General features: G+C 38.0%; 1 protein-coding gene across 1 annotated transcript in view; it reads left to right on the plus strand.

Moving 5' to 3' along the window:
• The window catches only part of plrdgb (PITP-less RdgB-like protein), a 103,011-nt gene that overhangs the window by 20,773 nt on the left and 59,603 nt on the right, over positions 1-22,635 (plus strand). Inside the window, exons 2-3 of the mRNA XM_065287457.2 lie at positions 9,351-9,446; positions 20,860-20,964. Of these exons, the coding sequence (XP_065143529.1) occupies positions 9,351-9,446; positions 20,860-20,964 (201 nt within the window). The remainder of the gene's footprint in view (positions 1-9,350; positions 9,447-20,859; positions 20,965-22,635) is intronic.

Below are 22,635 nucleotides of genomic sequence, written 5' to 3' on the forward strand. Positions count from 1 at the left end.
GCAGCAGCAGAGTAGCCTCCGTAGGCTGCGTAAGCTCTCATCCTGAATGCGGACGTGACTAAGATGGCGGCGCTACCGGAAGGTAGTTATTTTCGTTAATAAAGTTTTAAATATGGATATTTCTACAACAACACCGCGCTGATTACCCTCAGAAGACCTTTATTTATCATCCTGGAGCCGTTTGTATTTAATTTGTGAAGGATGGACGCACTTTTTTTGGACTTGAAGGTCGTGGACTATGGGTGGACCCCGTAACATTTCATTTAATCAACTGAAAGATCTAAAACATTTTCTAAAATATCCGAAAATGTGTTTGTCTGAAAAACGATGGACATATGCAACTCGGACAGCTTGGGGGTGAGTAAATCATGGGTTTAATATCATTTTTGGCCGAACTATCCCTTTAAGTCGGCGCACAGCTTTGAAGATACGTGTTTTTAAACGCTGCCGAATGTCTTTGAGAAAGTTCAGTTCTTACTTCAGAAGTCGGTCTCTGTTGTACTTTTTGGCTTATTGCAAATACAATAAAGCTACAAGCATTGTAATTCCCAGTCTTATTAAGTCCAGGCTTTGTTTATGTTTGCATCTTATCCTGGGTATATTTCCAAACCACAACCAGAAGATGAATAGCTTCATTATAACCACAAAAGGAAAGGGAAATGAGCCGTTTGTGTGAATGCAAAGGGGTTAGGGACATGATATGAAACAGCGTAACACCTTTTTTAATAAGATGAGAGAGAGGGAATTGATACGAGCTGGAATGAGATGTTAGATCTTCAGCAATAACAGGTTTAATTTGAACTGAGCTGCTTAGATGACCACAATGTAAGTAAATTTAGAAAAATGTCTTTAACATTTGGGATCAGTTTTATCTGTTCTCTTTTGTGCTAATACTTTGTAGTCCTGTCTAGCTCAGTAGTATTTGCGTTAGCCGTGCAAAAGGTTTTGGGTTCAATCCCAGGCATCACACATGCTGATAAAATGTATATCATCATTGTAATGTTATGTATTTGCTTGAATAAATGCATCTGCCAAATGCAGAAAAGAAAAAAGCGGCATCTACCGGTGAGATTGTGAATTGCAACCAACAGCTCAGTCCACAGTTCACCCCTCCCTTTCGAAACGCATAGAGAAACTACAGTAGCCGCCACAGGACAAACATGTCGTCGTCTGAGGCAACATAGTGACAGAATGCGCTTTGTTCGTTTCAGGCTACTGTAGAAACATGTGGTGCGAAATGCAAACTTATTTGTTAGGAGACCCGCGGCGTATGTAGATAAAAAAGGCTCATTCTAAGGTAATAAAACGGTTAATTATGCAAGGTCTTTATACAAAACTGATAATATAGTTATGCATATTATAGAGCCTGACGGATATGCATTTTTTGGGCTGATGCCGATAATAGGGAGTAAAAAAGACAGATAACAATATATTGGTGATACTCGATATGTGGATATTATAGTACAGTATATTACAGTACTGTACATAAAATACACTATATACATTAACAGAATATACTATATATAAACAAACAAGTACTTCCATAATTTAAAAGCATTTGTTTGTTCTGTGAAAAACTTTCATATCGGCTGCATATCTGCAGCTTATATGCCGATACAGATATATCTGCGACATGCTCATATAGGCCTATAAATTCGGCATAAATCGGTCGTCTCTGGTATATTATATTGCATTTCTGTCAAGAGATTCTTTAAAAAGTCCCACATTTGCACCTTTAAATTCTTATCAAAGCTGAACTTCAGTTTATACTTCACAATATGCATCATTTTTTTTAAAAGCATCCTTTATATAATACTGGAACAAAGAGTGTAGATGTCAGTTGTTCAAAGATTAACATCGCTTTTGGCCACTACTGTAGATTGTGCAGCTCATATGTAATATTAAAGCCCCCCCCACGCAAAAAAAATGTAATACAAAAATATGAAATATTTGTTCTTTTCAACAACTAAAGGTCAGACGCTTCTTCAGTTACACAGAGACAAACTGCATAATAAAAGTGAGAGCAGTATTGATCGAGGTGAGAGTGCAGAAAATGACTTCTCATGGGATGAGATGGGAAACACCAGCACACTTTAATAAGCCTCTCATTAAGATCTCATTATCATCTTCTGGTGCAATAGACTGAAAAAGACCCAAATGATATTCTACACCTATTTAAGGGTTTAGTGTAGGTGGCAAAATGTACGATATTCTTCTAGTACCACAAATTACATGTTTTATGGCAGAAAATGTATGTTGTAAATTAGTTGATCTTAAAAAAATTCCTTTGGGAAGTCTTTGCACTCGATGACCATGCTTGGCTTTTATTCAGGCAGCTATTTCAGTCATCCAACTTGTTAAAGGATTTTCGAAAACAAGCTTAAGTTTGGCTGTAATCAGGTGCGTGGCCAGAATTTTTTTTTCAGGGGTTGCCAGGTAAGACCCAGTGATTTTATTGGGGTGGCAAAAAAAATCGACTTTGGTACTACCCACAATGTTAAACAGACCCGGAACCCAAAGTAATAGATTGGGCCCCAACACGTACCCGGCTGATCTGCACTAGGGTTGCCGCGGTGACAGAATTTTCCCACGGTTAATCGGCGTGTCACAAACCCGGTGAGGGCTTATAAATGCGCATGCAGATGTGCACATTTTACTTTCACTTTTGAATTACGCTACTGTTTAAATGCAGTGCTTGCGTACGCTGTGTTAAATCGCGTATGAATTTGCGTGCAATGCGAGTGCAACAGCTGGTTATTAAGTGCTTGAGTCAATGTGCGCAGGTAATTCTCACAGAACCCGCCAGTCCCAAGCAGAGCAACCGGCTACTTATCCATAAAGCGCTGCTTGAATGATGGGTTTAATATTTTTCTTGATGAAAAACACAAAAACAAAATGATCTTGCTTATATTAAACATCATATATGTATATTATAACAAAAACGAGTAAGCATGCGGCTTCTGCCATCGTCTGGTCGGTCAGCTCGCCTCGCACACTGACAGAAATAAATGAAACCTGATACCGGCTGCTCTGTGACGTGACGCACGTTCAGCTCCGCTGAATTCGTTAGTCTCTAACGAAACTAAATTATTTAATTACACAAAACTATCAAAACGACGGTGAAAGATGGTGGCGCGTTGGGCAAGTGATCTAACCGGTGGGAGGCTGAAGCACCGGTAATCACCGTTTCACCGACTATCGCGGCAAGCCTAATCAGCACTGTAACTATCAGTTACATGACAATCTTCAACGTGGTTATGAGAATGATCCAATTTCCTGAGGTCAACAACATAAAAAACAATATTGATTTGCTAACAATAAAACTGGGAGGGTTTGGGGCGCACAGTGCTGCGCCCCAAGGTGGATCTGAAACCAGCTAATTAGAGCTCAGCCTCAAGTCACATGTTTTAACAAGTTTACTGACCTACATACACACTCGCTTGGGTGGTGCTCCAGACACACACACATAACACACACAATAATCTCACTTTTGATTTTTTAAAATAAATGATAACATGACTAAAAGTGAATTAGTACAACTAAATGATTTTATTTTGTTTTAATTTACACTATATATTTAAATTTTTGGTAACATGTTAACGTAGCTTTCCTCTCTGGCCAACTTTTAGGGTGTGCCATTGGTTTTATTACCTTTAGTGTGGCTGACATATAATTTTCCATTGTAATGGTTTAACGCATCCACTCACAGTTTGCAGCTGTTCAGGCAGCAATACAGACTGCTTGCATCAAAGTGCGCCAAAAACTTAATTCGCCGCTGTGCAGACCAACTTGTGAATGACATCAAAATCACTCTAGGCCAGGGCTATTCAAATCTTACCCTGGAGGGCCGGAGCACTGCATAGTTTAGCTCCAACCCTGATCAAACACAGCTGAGCAAGCTAGGGTTGGAGCTAAACTATGCAGTGCTCCGGCCCTCCAGGGTAAGATTTGAATAGCCCCGCTCTAGGCAGTGTGGCGTCAAGTCAATCACATTATATTTCAAACTGCTTTGCCCACCCCAAAGGCCTCTGGCTGTAATATAAGACTAGGTGGGTTGAATAAGTTGCAGAGAGTTTTGTTTTCAGAGGGGGTCATGAAGCACTCAGTGGCCTCTGATGCTGTGAACGATCAGAGATGGAATGAGAAGGTGAAACTGTAATTCAAGCACAATGTATAAGTTGACCTGAGTTTAGAGAAAAATTCACAGCACTTCTCAAGGTCTTCAGGTGAATTGCTTTTCCTCTCATAGTTTTGTTCCATCACTTTAGAAGGTTTCGAAAGGCAAAGGTCTGTGGAATACTGACAGTATGACTGAGATAACATGGTGGTGGTTCAGAGCGGATGGGTCAGTAACTGCTGAGATACAGGAGAAGGACTAGCAGGAGAAACATGAAGTGAATACTGAAGAGCTGAGGAGTGGTTTAAAGATCTCACTGGAGATGGTTGCCAAAGCTTTTCCAGTAGTAGTAAATGAATAAACCATCCATGACACACAGCCTTTAGAAGTGAAGGTCCTGCTTTATAGATGTTTATACATTCACAGTTGGAAAGTAAGTAATAATTTATAAGTAGTATGAAATGTTCAGAGCAGAAGATAAAGAATAACCGGAGTGTCTGTAGTCTTTCTTGAGAGTAGTACAATGTGCATGTGTGGTGCATACCATATTAAAACTGCTTCACTTACACTAGGGGTGTAACGGTTCTTGGTAAAAAATCAAACATCTTGTTATCCTCCCATGGTTCGGCATGCACGTGCCCCGGGTGCACTGTGTTTGATTCGACCATGCATCTCTGATATGGTTTGGTGAATAAAACAACACATAAAACCGCTAAAGCATGGTTCTGAATACGCTCTGCTTTGTTTGCATGAGAGTATCTGTCCAATCAACTCATAGTATGCAAATCTGTTGCTAACCTCACAGTTCCTCCTCACGTGTTGGTATGTGTGTGTGTGTTTCTGGACCATTTAACATGGCAAGCGATGGAGAAAATCCGCTAATAGAGTCACCGCCAGCTTCATTTAAGTCTGCTGTCTGGGAACATTTTGGGTTTCCAATACGCCACAGCAGCAATTTTTTTTACAATTTGACAGTATAGCTTTTCTCCCGTTAATATACACATACCGAACTGCACCGAAACCGTGACCCACACCGATCCGTGAGTAATTCGAACCGTCGCACCCCTAACTTACACACCTAGGCCTACAAAAATCAACTAGTTCACTACTATTAGTTATTTATTAGTCATTGTAGATCGAGTTACTCTAGAACTGCAGGCCAAGCATTTCTGACACCTTACTATATTTACACGCACACACATAATGCGATTATAATGAGATTTTGGCAATATTGCGATTACACTTCGCCTCAGTAAACACAATACTTTGATCAAAACAAATGCGATTAAGCTCATAATCACAGCAAGCATAATCTTATTAAATCATGTGAAGTATGCAGATTAGAATAGCAACAAACACTAGTCAAATCTATTCCGCACTAACTGAAGTGTGCATGTGCTTTTTTATGCCTTAGGTGAAAAATTAGTACACTTCCATAATGCACTAATTTTGTACTTAATATACTAACAATTCTTTATACTTCTTAAGATAATCTTATGAACATCTAACTGTACTTATCTGTGCTATATTGAGGCACCATTAATGGGCTTTTAACATACTATCTCTGTATTAGAAAATGTATTTAGTTAACACTAAATTAGTTAGTATTAAACTTGAACTCATCTTATATTCAAATATAGGTTCAAGTTTTCTTCTCGACTAAACAAAGAAAGACATCAACATCTTGGATGAGATGGGGGTGAGATCAGAATTTTTTCTAGTATCCAAGAGTGGAATATTCCTTTATATTAAAGAACAATACAGTGACTGCCATATACAGACCTGCAAAAGCACATGGCCTCTGTTTACATCAATTAAATGATTTGTTAGTGCAAGACCAATTGTTCTCTCAGCTGAAAACAGCTGCTAATGTCTCAGCCAGAGTCAATCAAATTGACACTGTTGTCAGTTGGGTTATAAAGAGACACAATGTGACAAATCTCCACACCAGTCAGGAACAATGTAAGAAAGAACAGAAAGCTCTTTGCAGGCTTATCAGAGCTCAGCAAAATCCAGCACTGACTCTCCATTTGCTCATCTTGCAACGTAGGCACGCTTTTCGTTTAATTAACTACGTTCGGCTTCAAAGTAACTCTCTATGGGGAAGATGTTTTGTGCTGTATCTGCTAGAATAGGGAAGTTTTTGTCTTCTCTTTTATCAGAGGACACAAAATGAAGCAAAGCTGTTTTTTTTGCCAAAAGTAAAACAAAGTAAACAGTTTAAGCAGTCAAAGTGCACAAATTGTAAATAACAATACGTTGTTAGGCTCTTTTCCATTGCATAGTACGGCTCACTTTTGGAGGGTTTCCTACTGGGACAGTACCTAGTACTTAATACTTTTTAGTACCACCTCGGTTTAGGTTCCAAGGGAGATGTACTGATACTAAAATGTGACATGGTGTATCATGAAAGATCACTGATTCAGAGATAATCGTCACTTCCAGCATCATAGATAAATGGAAGATCAGTGGGCAGTCAGGGCAGATCAGGGCGGCAATAGTTGAGTGGTTCATGTAGGTTGTCTACAAATCGGAAGGTTGGTGGTTCAATCCCTGGCTCCACCTGACCAAGTGTCGAGGTGTCCTTGAGCAAGACACCTAACCCCAGCTGCTCCCGACGAGCTGGATGGCGCCTTGCATGGCTGACACGGCCATCGGTATATGAATGAGTGAGTGAATGGGTGAATGTGAGGCAATAAGTAAAGCACTTTGGATGGACTTTGGTCTATGAAAGCGCTATATAAATGTAGTCCATTTACCATAACCCTTGTTCACCATTGAGCAAACCAAGTGATGTCATCATCTGTGCTATGTTGTATAAGTTACCAAACTTAGCCTAGTGGTTAGAGAGTCGGGCTTGTAAACCGAGAGTTGCCGGTTTGAGCGGCTGGCAGGCTGCGACTGTGGCACCGTTGAGTAAGGGCCCGGGGGCTGGCCCACTGTGTTTATGACTTGCATTGTGTGTGTGTTCACTACTCATTGGGATGGGTTAAATGCTAATGTCACATTTTGAGTATGCGTTCTATATTTGGTTTTATTATCAAAGAATAAATACGAAATTCACTTGCATCTGTCTGCTGCAAAAGTACTTAAATTGTACAAAAGAAAGTTGGCTGTCTAACGATAATTGCGGAGGCAAGTAGAAAATAAAAAACTCTGTTTACAGTGCGTCACTCTCATGCTCAGATATCCCCAAGAGCTTTTCATCAATGTAAATGAGCACAAACACGCCCATCATTAATAGCGGTTCACTTTCTCAATTTAGTTTGATTGTTTTCATTTCAACAGCGTACTATATCACAGTCCACATGAATCGTACCCCAGACCACCCTTTTCAGTTGGACTCGGGTGCAGGTCGCGATTCGCAACATCCAAAACGAACCGAACTCTGGCGTGAAATGGACTCGGGTGCGCACAAAAAGTTTTGTCACGATTCTACAAATCCTCGATTTGATTACATTTTCGATTCTAAGGTCACGATTCGATTCAAATCTTGATTTTTACCATTTTTTTTGAAAGTTCAAAAAATGCTATGCCATATTTAGACTTTTATGAACAGGGGCGTTGCACAAGATCTTGGGTCCTATGCATAGGCAATCCTGATGAGCCCCCATGCCCCACTCTCATAATAGATTCCAGACTTTTTAAGGGCCCTCTCTTCCTTTGGGGCCATGGTAATCAGTACTGGTTTTACCCTCAGTCTGTCGCCCGTTTTATGAAATATAATATCTGACCTTGAACCCGGAGATGCCCTGCCATGTTAGTCGTGCTGCCAATGAAAAAAAAATGTTACACGCACATACCTGATAAAACGAAACTTCCTGTCAGATGAACATTCCTGTCAGTACTTTGCACCTTAAAAACGTGCTTTTATTACCTTCAGACGAGACTGTGAGACTATATCCAATAATTCATGTTTAAATGCTGTTTTCATAACTCTTACATGGCACAGACGTCGTTCTGCCGTGCACGCGTGCGTGTTCTGATTGAGTTTAGCTGAAGGCGCGTGCTGTTTCCCATGTAAAGGGTAAAGAGCAATTGCGTGGTGTCTCCTGCATCTGCCATGCTACTGTATCTTTTAACTGGCTATAGCTAGCTACGTTAGAGGAGGTTGACTCGCAGCACTCAACATGTGTTTTTTTCCTGCTTGGCAAGACGACCGTATGTGACATGGGGGCATGGTAGCATCGACAATTCCATTTTTAAAACCACAGTTCGAGGTTGCGCATTAATTTCGATTGCCCATTAATAGGTTGTGTCCATTACATTTAAATTTATCTGATGCTTTTAGACAAATGGACTTACAATTGCTAAATATATGTCAGAGGAAGCACGCCTTCGGAGCAACTAGGGGTCTTGCTCAGGGACACAATGGAGTGTCACAGTGGATTCGAACCTGGTTCTCTCACGCCAAAGGCGAGGGTCTTATCCACTGCGCTATCACCACCATTAGTGGTGAAATCGGAGAGTTCATTGCGATACGAAACAGTATCAATTATCTACACCAGTACCACCAATACATCAAAAATTTATTTGATGCAATTATTATTTGATTTGATTCAATTAATTTACTGATATTTTAATATTACGTGCCTAGATAAGCAGTTTCATTTTAATAACCCACAAATGCAACCAAAATTAAAACATGAACGTTTAAATAAACTCTTTTAAAAAGGCACAATCTCTGTCCCAATTGTAGCATTTACAACAACAAACTAAGACTTTTTTAAATAAGAAAAAAAAATAATGATGGAAAAAATGTCACATAAAATCAAGCTAATTAAAACAAGTCTTCAGCTGGTGCTGGCAAAGGTTTACTGCCAATCGGTTAGTCCAGACCATTTTCCAAATACAACATATTTCCAATCCCACGATTTGCCGATAACAGTCAGATCTTTTGCCTCTTTTGCTGTGTTTTCGCTACTGCTACAACCGTTTTGTTTCTGTTTTGCATTCACTTGCTGACATTAGCACACAAAATAAACAAAAATGTGGAAATGCCCAGATGAATAAAGGTACCTCGTATCGATATTTTATGTTTGGCATCGATTAAATTTCAAATTTTTATTGATCCATATCAATGTATTGTTACACCCCTAGTATCCAAATTCAAATTTGGCAGCACGTCATAGGATACACAAGAACGAATAAATTGTAACTATCGATGATTTCCTATATTGTCTGGCATTTTATTGCAAAGCTCTGTGGTAAAAATTACTCTCTTGTTTTCCAGTGCCCTCTCGAAAACACAGCGCGTCCCACTGGAGACTCCAAAACATCGCCCAGGAATCTGTTGAAAGCTCTGATGAGGAGTTTTTTGATGCCAGAGGTAGGAGATGAAGTTGTCCCTTAATATTATTTAATTGTGAATTTAATGGATATTCTTTAAACGAAACAAAAAACCTTCAGTTGCTGAAGAAACACATGGTTGCAAACCATCTGTCAGTCAACTGAATTACAGTAATTTTCTTTCAAATTGGAAGCAGTTTGGTGTATTTTAATGAAATATGCCCATACGAATCGCAAATCACGACTTCAGTGCAAAGTGCAAATATCATTTTGAGCATTAAGAAGCTGGGTTTTTCTCAAGTGTGCACTGTCTACAAAACTAAGCCTACCAATTGTTCCAAGCACAGCGGCAGCTGAAATCATTCTTGGAATTAGGACACGACACAGTTCAAACAGAACTACATTAAAAGACTGCGGGCTTTACAGACAATAAATGCATTAAGAAGAGAGATATTCTCGAGAAGCACTTATACAGAGACTTCAAAACAGAAATGTGGCAAAGTCATAAATCAAAGCTAAATGGAGAAGAAGGAACTTCTCCTATGTAATGGTCATAATTAAATCTCAAGACACTCAACCGGCATCTTTTTCATTGGACTTCAAATATATTTTCTTATACATTTATTATCTGTACAGGACATAGTGTTTAATGTGTGTGTATGTAGGTGCTGTATGTTCCAGACCTGTGGTTTGAGAAAAGGCATTTCAAGATATAACATCACAACAACAAAGTAAACACGCATATATTTACACATGCACACAAAGCCTGCCTGTTTGGCCCTCAAGGATAAATAAACCTGTACCCTCAATAAAAAGTTGTTTACATTCAGTAGTATCAAATATTATTGAAGTACAGCCTGTATCATCCAGTATATATGTCAGTTAAGTGAGATTTAAATCTGCCTGCCCTTGCTCTTCAGGCTTAAATCATTCCCCTGAGAAACATCGCCTTATGATTATGTTGGAGGCCCAGACCTGTTAAAACTGAATCGCCTCTGGTTTTACTTGTGCAGTGTGTGAGCATTTAATTCAGATCGTGCTGTGCTCAGATTTTAATTTGTAAAAATGTGATTTATTCTCTGGGGTCTCACACAGAGCTGAGTAAAATGATAAATAACTTAATGCCTCACGCACATATGCTGATGTCATTTGTTGTGTCTGTTGGTGGAGGCTGGCAGGTTTATATTGTAATTGGGTCCAACTCAGATATTCATGAGTTACAGATTGCCTAGTGGTTATTTTAAGGGCCAGCCGCTCTGGTGCGACTATCATTTGTCGGAATTTTTATGGACAAATTGTTCTGTAAGAAATTCTGAATTTGTTGAAGAGTTGCAATAAAGCCACTGTTATGGAATTTATTGACTGCAGTATTTTACGTTAACGTCACATGTTTGCATACGGAAGATGCTTTCATCCAAAACGACTTAAAGCAAAGAGTATAGAAGCCCAAGAGGCGAAACTCAATAGAACGCTCCATAGCAACAGTTGCCCCCATGACGTGACGGCGCGGCCGCCATTATGGCCTGAAAACTGAAGGAAAACGCCGAAAAATAATGAGAGTCAATGGCACTGAACCAACTTAATATAACAAAAACTTGGCATAACTTATTTTTTTTTCTGGTCGTCATATCTAAATACGACAACAACGTGGTTATGCATGGCCCAATTATCCTTAGGAAAATAGTATTTTGGGACAAAATATTACTTTAAAAGTACGATAAGACTACTATAGAAATACAGCGGCTCTGGATATTATAGAGGTATTACAGAACATTACATACTTCTGTGATGTTCGAATACCTCTATAATATTTTAAAGCTGCTATAGTATTTCTATAGTAGTCTTATCATACTTCTATAGTATGTCCCAAATTACTATAGTATTCCTATAAGATTACTATACTATTTTGTCCCAAAATACTATAAGATTCCTATAATACTTTTTCGTAAGGGTATGTCCCCCACCGAATCGGCTTCATTAGCCTACCACTTACGGTTTGCATAGATACAATTATAAAATTACTGCAAACCTTTAATCTATCAATATTTATGTTCTATTATGCATTTTCCTTGTTATATAACAGAAATTCATGAAATAATATAGGCAGACACACAGTAATAAGATATTTATTCAAATGTTGATTTTGAAATGAGTGAACATCACCATATATATGATTTGGAAAAATAAATAAATAAATAAAATTATAAATGAACATTTCTTAAGAGTTAATCTTTTACATAGAATATCACAAAAATATTAACAAGTTTTTTCAACATATTCAGTGAAAGTGCACACAGTGAACGTTTCAATGGCAAGAACAAAAACAATCTGTGAATGTCCTATTACAGGCGGAAAGCTACAAAAAAGATGTGCAATCTAGCAAGTGCACACATGAACTATAAACAGTACTAAAATGGAGCCATAAGAACTCAGTAATTAATCAGACACCGCCATCTATTGTGTGAGCATTTGTGTATGAGAAGTTTTGTTGTATTTTTTTCTTTTTGTGAGAGAAGAGGCACTGACATAGAATGGAAGAGTGTGGAACAGTTGTGAGGCGCGCTAACGATTTCAGCAGCTTTCAGTCCATAATGGTGGCCGTGGCTCCGCAGCGCCATCTACAGACTGTTACCCATAACATAACAGAGCTTCGCCTCTTGGGCTTCTATACTCTTTGCTTAAAGTGCATTCAAGCTATACTGTACAGTTAACCATATGTGTATATATCCGTATGTGTGTTTCCTGGGATTCGAACCCATGACCTTTGCAATTAAACAACAATTAAAGGTCACGTTCTTCCTGATCCTATTTTTCAAAATTTAGTTGATGTGTAATGTTGCTGTTAGAGCATAAATAATACCTGCAAAATAATAAAGCTCAAAGTTCACTGCCAGGCGATATATTTTCTTTAACAGAATTCGTATTTCAAAGCCTACAGCGAACGGCCAGTTTAGACTACAGCCTTCTATTTCCTGCTTTATTGACGTCTCAAACGGCTCTGCTAAGCTAAGCTGCTGTCGAATCACAACATACTAAACAAACTACACAATCAGAACTCGATACGTTTTCTAAAGGAGGTACTTCACAGAACAAGGAAGACATCAGCCCGGACAGTCCGCTGAGGACAGTGTAAACAGCGGTATACAGATAAGTAAACTGTGAAAAATACCGCGTTTTTGTACACGGGAAACATGAACACATGGTAAATTGCGCACTGTAAACACAATCGAAGCTTTAAAAACACATGAAGAACGGGACCTCTAATACTGCGTTTACACCAGCAGCGGTAGAGGCGGCAAAAACTCGCTATTTGCGCGTAGTTGGACGCTTGAACATTTGAGTTCACTCGCTTCATTTGCGCATGAAATTCTAGTCATTCGAGACATTCATGCGGAAATTTGCGTCATGGGAGGGGCTTCTGCGACTTTGCTGAGACTCCGCCACTCTGCTCGCTTTCTTTTTCATCACATCACTACTTCAGCAAGGTCCTGATTGGTTCACGCGGCTCGGAAATCCGTCGAAGTTTCCTGCCGCAACGCTCAATTCGCTTGGAGTGCGCTGTGCCTTCCGCGCGTTCCACGCCATTCGCGACGCGCTTACCGTGTAAAACGCTCCGCAGGATGCCTAATCGTGTCTTTGCATTGACTTAACATGTAAATCACCCGCGCTTGCCGCCTTTACCATGGCTGGTGTAAACGCAGCATAAGACACAGGAGCAGTTTATTCACCAGCGTCTTATTTCTTATTAACTCTTTCCCCGCCATTGACGAGATATCTCGTCAATTAAGAGAAAACGCTTCCCCGCCAATGACGAGATTTTCCGTCTTTCCGCAATACCGCTATTATCCACCAGGTGGCGCACTTCCGAACTTTTTAAAACCGGAAGTATTGCCCTATGGCAAGCTGCTGCATGTCCGTGTCTGTTTTAAAGATCGCTCTGAATGGGATCTCTATGAAAAGTCCGTCATAAAAATGGAATTATCTCTGCTTTTTGCTCAAAATATGGTATTTTTGCAAAAACCTACCCATATTCAAAAGCTGATTGCAAAAGAACCACTAAAGGTAGGATGAAACGGTTTTTTTTGTTTGAAAGCAGAGGGTCTGTTCTTTCATTTGGTATATTGTATGTTTATATATTTAAAGAAGAACATTTTCTGGAAGGCATTAAACTTTGGTGAAAATCATGAAAAACGCTGGCGCTGGCTGGCAACTTTTTTTAAAAACGCTGGCGGTGAAAGAGTTAAACTAGATTGCTGTGGATGGATTGGTATAGTACCTTCAAACGAGTTAACTCGTCAATTAAGAAAAAACTCTTTCCTGCTAATGACAAGTTTTTCCGGCAATCCGTATTTCCACTATAATCTGCCAGATGGCACTCTTACCCAACTTGAACCCTGAAGCATCCCCTTAGGGCAAACAGTAAAAACTCTATGTGTGTTTTGATAATCGTTCTGAATCTGATTTCTATAAAAAGTCCTTCACAAAAATGCTAGTATTTTTTAAGAAACCTGCCTATATTTGAGAGGTGATTAAAAGAGAACAAATGAAGATAGGATAAAAAAATGTGTGTTTGAAAGCAGAGGGTCCGTTATTTTTTAAACGTTGGAGGGGAAATAGTTAATATCATTAACTAATTTTTGAAGGATGTGGCGTTTAGCAGCTTTTGCATTTAATACAACCTTACTGTAAAGTGTTGCTATTAAAAATGTATTTACATGTGAAAAACATATACACAACAAAATCTGTACACACATACATGTGCTGAAGCAACTATCATTGTACTCATGTTTTAGCAAACTGGAGAGGGTGAATAAAAAAACATGACATGATCACGTACAGCGTAGTATAGCTTTAATAATGTATATACATGGTTTTATCAAGAGAACAACCAAAGATAATACATCACATGCAATGTTCCTGTATTTTTCTGCTTTTAAATTCACAGTCGACAGAACTCCTGTGGTTATCCAGACGTTAGCCCAAATATTTAATGAGCTCATCAGTGGAGGCCTACAATCAGGGCCAGCCATTTGTCTGCATCATACTGTTATCTAGATAAGTTCCCACAGGCACACAGCCCTTGAAGCTCAGCCCATTTATTACAGCAACACCTGTCAGCCTGTGCCAGCAGGTGTTAAGTTAAATGTGGACTGCTATCTGGACCTTCATTCCCTGGTCAATAATCAGTTTGCATTGTAATTTGGATCCAGTTACCACCATGAAAAGTAACATTATTGTTTAATGGCAATCATTATACAGTATCCCATTCTAAAGTATATTAACTCTTTCTCTGTGTTTTTGAAATTTTCTTCTATAAATATATAAACATACAATATAACAAATGAAAAAACAGACCCTCTGCTTTCAAAGAAAGAAAGAAAGAAAGAAAGAAAGAAAAAGAAAGACGGAAAAAACTTTTCATCCTATTTTTTTGCTCTCATTTCATCACCTCTCAAATATAAAATACCAAATTTTAAACATAAATTAAATAATTGCATTCTTGTATAGATGTTAACAATCAGATTGAGATAACTCGTCAATGGCGGGGAAAGAGTTAAAGTGGCCATGAATTTAAAATAAAATAAAAAACTGTCATTTGCTTTGCAATATTGTGTTTTTATTTATTTATAAATGATTACTTAAAATTACTTTTTAAAATTTATGTGCCCTCAAATCTTAAATCAAAAACACAAATCTCCCTTCCTCAAAATGATGTCATATGGTATTGCAGGTGGACGGGGTCCAGGAGAAGATCGCTCCGATTAGGAATTAGCAACACAACCCAACTTCAAACGATCCAATCAGATCTCGATGGACAAATTCAAATCTAGCCCTCACCACGGGAAAACTTCCATTTCATGGCGACTTTAATTATGTCTTTATGTTATTTTAACTAAAAAAATTAAGTAAAACAGGTTTATCTTGTTTTTTAAAGCAACACTATGTAGTTTCCATGTAAAAATGACTTACAGCTCCCCCATATGGTTGAAAAGCGCAACAGTGCCTGGTATCAGACACTCTTCTGCAGGCAGGATGAGGGGCGGGGCTGTGTGCTCTACCCTCCACCGCCACTTTCAGAGTGTGCTTGTAGCAGCTAGGAGGCTGCTCAGGTTGCAGCAACAGTACAATTTGTCTAGTTAAAAGTTGTTCTATCACTGAAATTATTTTAGAGACATTATTTAAAGGTAAAAAAACTACATATTGTTGCTTTAAATGTCAACAAGTCAAAACTTTAAATGGTAGGTGGAATTTACTTGCAAAACCAAATTTTTTCCATTGTGGGTTGACTATATAATTGCAGGTACCTTCAGCTTTTTTGAGTCATATTTTATATTTTATAATTATTTAAATAATGCCGTATTCATTGTCATGGATCACAAGATGTACCAGGCAATAACATTTTAACATTTTCTGTAGAAAGGATCTTATATAGCTGGAAATCATAATTTCATGTTTTCTGAATAAGAGACGATCTCAGAGACATTTCGTTCCATTAGCTTCCATTCATATGCACAGTGGTGCACATAACTTTTTGTGTCCTGGTTCTCAAAGGAGCACCTGCAGATGTTGCCTGGTACTCACACTATTCATGTCACGGACATTCTACATGCTGTCATCAGCACTAATCTCCTGATTACTCTCTTCGCCATATCTCTTTGGTTTAAACATGGTAGACAATAATGTATATAAAATATGCCTGGTTATAGCCTAACTCATATACATTTCAAATTGTTATTAAAGACAAGGAAATTGTTCACAAATAAATACACTAGAGCAAACATACAAATGAAATAAACAGTGCTGTTCATATTTTCAGGTTGGTCTATAGTTTTCAGGTACAGAAACTGAATAAAGTAATCAGATGTTACTGGACAGTCTTTACTTTGTAAATTGGTTTAATTCTTATTAAAGTTAAAAAGTTATTCAGTCAAGACAAGGAAATTATGATTTTATTTGTCTGTTGTTTGATTGACATTAAAAACAGCATCAGGTTTATAATCAAAAAATGCTGGATATACTGTCACTTTTAATGCACAGATCCAATATTACGCGTGCATTTTATTTCTCAACTGCTTATATTTATTTAATGTTTAAACGACTTTTACTACTATAATTAGGGCATTTAGAGATAATTTTTTTTAAATGTCCGCTCAAGTTCAAGAAAAGAAACTCATTTGCATTTGCTTGTACTAGCAAGCTGTCTGAAGCCTTGAGATGCAAATCGCGCTGGCACTTTAGAGGTGCGCGCAAACAAAACTTAAAGGATAATTCCGGTATTTAACACTTTGAGTCTCATTTCTGGTTTGTTTTGGGTGCACTACAGTGATGGACACAGAAATTTTGACAATGGGTCGTGTCTTGAGTTTTTGACTCGTTTAGAAGCGTCTCTTGACTGCTTCAGAATGGAAGTCAATGACCATGCACAAACATGTCATTAAAACAACACTTAACGTTCATTTTCAAAACTGTACTACTCACCGAGTGGTTCGTGGTGTTCGTTGATGATTAAAAACAAATATATTGGCGCAATGTATGATTTCAATCCGTGTTATTTGCTATAGTGGAACTATTTTTTCAGATACCTCACAACCGCGTATATACTTCCGCTCTATATTTGAGTCTGAAGCGTTAGCACAATCCCAACCACTTGATGGCGACAACCACTTTGCCATTTATTCTGAGAAAAACCGAGCGAAAAAACTACAACCACATGTAAACAGACCCTTTTCTGTTTCCCGGCGGCGGAGTGATATATCAGCGAGCAATGAGTCTTCCAAGAGAAGTCAATGGAATTTTACAAAATGCCAAATAAAACACGACAGAAACTGTATTTCGCTACACAACTTGTTTTTAATCATCAACGAACACCACAAACCACTCGGTGAGTAGCACAGTTTTGAAAATGAACGTTAAGTGTTGTTTTAATGACATGTTTGTGCATGGCCATTGACTTCCATTCTGAAGCAGTCAAGAGACGCTTCTAAACGAGTCAAAAAGTCAAGACACGACCCATTGTCAAAATTTCTGTGTCCATCACTGTAGTTCATCCAAAACAAACCAGAAATGAGACTCAAAGTGTTAAATACGGGAATTATCCTTTAACAAACAACTCGTGAGTAAAGTATTGAAATCTTAAATATTTAAATTGGCCAATCGGGGCAGCATCTGTTGCATTACTAAAAAGACATCAATTATCTTACCAATGATGCATGGAGAAATCCCTTATGTTGCAGTAAATAAGGTAACTATGTAACGAATTTTCAGCAATGTTGGTACGCAAAAGCGCCTTTTGGAGCAGTGTCTGGTGCGCATTTTTTGTTTTAATCTCGCAAGCGCACCAGTTATGCGAATGCATTTCATTGCGTACCAAAGTTCACATTTATGTGATAATCATAAAGTTATTTATGTAATACATCTATATGATACTATATACATGCTATTATAGGTCAGGTGTAAAATTTTACACTTTTTACAATATGCAACTCTCTCCCGTTTTTTAACAAAGGGTCAATAACCAGATATTGACCAATTGAAAACACCTTTTTCACTTATACAGTATACTAGGGGTGGGAATCGCTTGGACCCTCATGAATCGATTCAGAATCGATTCTTAGGGTCCCGATTCGATTCAGAATCGATTCTTGACGTACTAATTTGCATATCTGTGACGTCATTACGTCGCATTTGCTTTCAAAGCCAGGTTAATGTTTGCGCTTTTGCTAGTCTCTGAACTGTCATATACTGTACTTTAATGCAACTAGGGATAAATAATGTCATTCTTATATACATACATGTGTTGTTTCTGTTGTAAGACATTAAAACCAGTAAAAATATTAATTTAACGTGACATATTAATTCTATATGTTAACCGGCATTAACTTCCACGAACGTTAAGCGTCTAATCATCATCATTATACACAGTGATTGGCAGTATTACTGTATTTATATAATGCAGCGCACCCAGCGACTGAATAACAAACTATGTGCATATTTTTACAGAAGTATATTCATGTTATATCTAAACAGTCTGCGGATGGTTTAGGGCAGGCCGTGTACAATACGTCGATCGCAAAGGCAATGCCGGTAGATCGCACAACTGCTGCTCCACGCGCAAAATTGTCATTATGGTCTTTTGGAGTAATTGTGAAACATGCAGGTCTTTTTGAGTTGCTGCGCCTTTCTTCTCAAATGTGTTTTGCCATGCCACTGCAGCTCAGTCGTCTTTAACTTCCAAAATTCACATGGATGCGCATTCTTGCCTCACGCAGTTCCTGATTCACACGCACGGTGTGTGTGAGCGAGCAAACGAGAGGGAAAGAGAGGCAGCGTAGCGCTGATTTGTATGCTTCTAATACTGTTAGTTTCACTAAACCGCATCTCCGCTATTTTAAGGAGTACTCGACATGTACTCAAGGATTTTTTTAAAACTCCTCAAAAAGAATAGAGTAATGGTGACAGCCCTAAATTCAATGTAGAGATATATGCAGTATAGTCCTACAAGCATTTAAAGTGTTCTTTCTCTTCTGCTCTTGTAAGCTCCGCTATGCGCTCTTGCAGGGCGCGCTCTCTTAAGTTGTCCGTGTGCATCACCGCTCCCCCAGTTGAGTTCCGCCTTTTGGTTCTGATAACGTGACGTTATTTTGTAAACTAACATTTAAGAATCGATTCTTGACATTTGTGAATCGATTCAGAATCGGCCCACGTCCGAATCGCGATTCATCTAAGAATCGATTTTTTTGCCCACCCCTACAGTATACTCCAGCCAGATAACTTTATACCTTTAAGAAACCATCCACAAAACAGCAAAAGATATCAGTGTTTATCAGGTTATACTTGTCCAATACATCATTTATGGTTTAGTGCTGGCATATGCATTAACATGCTTCTTCAGTTCTGCTATGTCTCCGTCTCTCCCTGTTCCTTGCCATTGTTGTCTATCTAATGGTTTCTTCTCTCAGATATTGATTCTCCACACAAGATTCTCCACGGCAAAATGCTCTCATCCCATCCATCAATTTCCATTTTGTGTGAGAGCCTTTACATGATAACATGGTTTTAGAGTTTGTAATGGTTGTTGTTGGTTTGTGTTTCTGTGTTGCAGATTGACTTGTCTTTGTCCTTGTACCTGCCAGCACATCATTCACTTCTCTTTGCATCACTTTGTCATTTTTATTGTTTTGTTCCTGTGAACGTATTTAGTTGTTTTGATGGCTGTATTATTAGGTTGTATAAAAGTGATGGGCACTTTGTTGTTCTGGTACTGGCTTTACAGTCTGCTATCCTGAATCTTGCCTCTTTTTAACCCAGCGTTGGGTCAAATAGGGACAAACACAGCCATTGGGTTGTAATTTAACCGGTGCTGGGTTGGTTCAACCCAAAACGCTGGGCTGTTTTAACCCATTGTTGGGTTAAATATAAACATTTTCTGGGTTAATGTCGTGATGACGTCACCCATATGTTTGTGGAGATCTTTTTTGAAGCAAATAGTTGGCGGAGTCTCCCATCACCATATTGGCCTTGCGTCACTGCTTATCACTCGTGGATAACCGAAAATTGGTAAAGATGCGGGATGTTGATGAAACTGACGTGGCTGGTTGCTGATACCACACCCACCTAGCTCAACGGTAGTGACAACAGTGGCAGCTCACCTGTCACTCAAGTGGCCACACCCTTAATTATTCAGAACTTTAAGGCTTAATATAATTTAAACGGATAGTTATAAAAAAATTCACTCCCTCACAGTTGTCTTGAAGGGCAAAATTAGCTATACAGACCAAAGTTTGAAGACTTCTTTTTTTTTAAATTGTTGGAGAAGACGGAGTTCATCCTCTGAACCTGGCTAATCTACAAGCTGAGGAAAACACTGAGAGAGTGATCCATCTTCATTAGTTTCTTATCATCCTGTTCCCCACTCTCTTTCTTTTTCTTCTCTCTCCACTATCGCACAGGTTTATTTTTGGATCAGTTAGAGGATTTTTTGCCCTTTTGTCTCTGTGTGTTGTATTGTAGCTTTTTAAATGATTCCCTCAGAGCATTTTTATCTTGCTTCAGTCGTAAGGGCACTTATGATGAGAGGTCCTCTCATCATAAAGTAAAAAAATATATAATATCATATATGTATCCCAAATTTAAACTTATTTAACCAATTTATTGCTTGGTAAGGACATCACTGACAAGAGTAAAGATAAATGTATATTTGTAAACAGTCATGTTAAATGTGTTAATAATTGAATTTCAAGTTAATGGTGGGAAAATGTATTTTAGGGAGGGGAGAGATGTCATTATTCATTGTTTGAAACTAGTTCCTGTACATGCTAGGTTCTCATTAGAAATTTGGTTCATGAGAATTTGCAGCTATCGAGTTGCCAAAATCCATTTGAGTCTTTATAGATCCTCAAGTCTCATGTCTGTATTGACCATTGTTTTATTATGTCCTGTCTCTGTGTTTCTAGATGTCATGGAGGGAAAGGCAGCCATACTCCTGGGAATGAGCCAGTGGAACTCCAATGATCTGGTGGAGCAGATTGAGACACTGGGACACATGGAGAACTCAAGAGGTACTGTATGTATATGCACATATCTCACACACTTATAATGCTTTCAAAATAATAAGGCGATAATATATACAGTCTTCAAGTCATTATCACAAAAACCTTGATGTGGTGAGCAGAAGATGACAGAAAGGTCTTCTTGAAGGAGTTTATGTGATAATTTTATTTACTGTATTACACAGTACACTGTCTAAAAATGACCAGAAAATGTTTTCAGGCTGTCACAGGGACACTGTGTACCATAAAATGTACCATAATGGTCCTGAAGGTCCTAATATGTTCCATTTAGGTACAGATATGTATTTGATACCAATAAGAGGTACTAATAGGAAATTTCTGGTGCCAAGGTGTACTTTCTAAAAGGGTGCCACTACAGTGACAGCTTGGAACAGACTAATCTTACAGGAATTTAGATGTATTTTACGAGTTGGCTAATTTGGAAGAAAGACGTACAAAAATGTTTGATTAATAACAAAAAACAATAAACTCCATAGTCAGCCCCAAGTAAAAAACAAAATGCCACAACCAAAAAAAGACAGAACCAGGTATTTTATAATGATACATCTTTATATCAAATAATATTGTGACATTTGTCCATAATACGGTATTTTAATTATATTTGTATTTTTTACAGTATAACTTAAATAGGTAAGTCTTAATGTGGTTACAATGATTCAAGGAAACAAAAATAACTACAGTTTTTTACACACTGTAAAAAAACTTTGCTGCCTAAATTTTTTGTTGAATCAACTCTGTCAGGGTCCTTGTCTGTGATCTTGTATTATGTTATGCTTTGTGATGTTTATTATTATCCGTTTTATGCATTGTCTTACCCTGTTGTGCTGTAGTATTTTGAGTTGTTTGATTTTAGTCTTGCCTGTGTTTCCCCTGTTTGATTTGGTCTCCACCCAGTGATTAGTTACTATGGTTTTTCATTGTCTATATGTTCCTCCCCCTTGTTAGAGTCATTGTTTTGTGTTTTGATTGGTTATTGGTTTGTATTTAGTTACTTCCTGTTCACCCCTTGTTTGCGTTCCATTGTGTGTTGTTATGGCGTTGTTGCCCTGCGTGTGTTTGTTTTGTGTATCTTGTTACCTTTAATAAAATCTCTCAGCTGCATTTGGATCCGCTCTTGTGTCGTCTGTGAGCACCGTCGTGACAAACTCGGATTTACAAGTCATTTCAACTTACTATTATTTATCTTGACTAGAGATGAGTTGTTATAACTACAGTTGAGTTGTTATAACTTATAAAATTAAGTTGACTTTTCTCAACTATATTTTATAAGTTGTGACAACTCATCTCTGTTGACATGACTTGTAAATCTAAGTTGATTTTACAAACAATTTTAAGGCAGTGCAGTATTTACAGTATTTACAGTAAAGACCATTATAATATATTTTTGTATAATATATTTTATTCTTTTTTTCTGTTTAATAAATTTCCTATTATCAAAACTGTCCATCTTAGAAAAGCAACATTAGTTCAACCAATGGCATGGGGCAGGATTATCTATTTGACTGACATATTAGGTTGGTTCCTTGTAACTCTTTCCCCACCAGCCAGTGGCAACATTTTTTATGATTTTCACAAAACTTTATTATTTTGTATCCTATTTTCTTTTGTTCTCTTTTTATCATCTCTTAAATATAGGTAGGTTTCCTCAAAAATAAAAAA

This window comes from Paramisgurnus dabryanus, chromosome 18, assembly GCF_030506205.2.
Source record: "Paramisgurnus dabryanus chromosome 18, PD_genome_1.1, whole genome shotgun sequence".
Lineage (NCBI taxonomy): Eukaryota > Metazoa > Chordata > Actinopteri > Cypriniformes > Cobitidae > Paramisgurnus > Paramisgurnus dabryanus.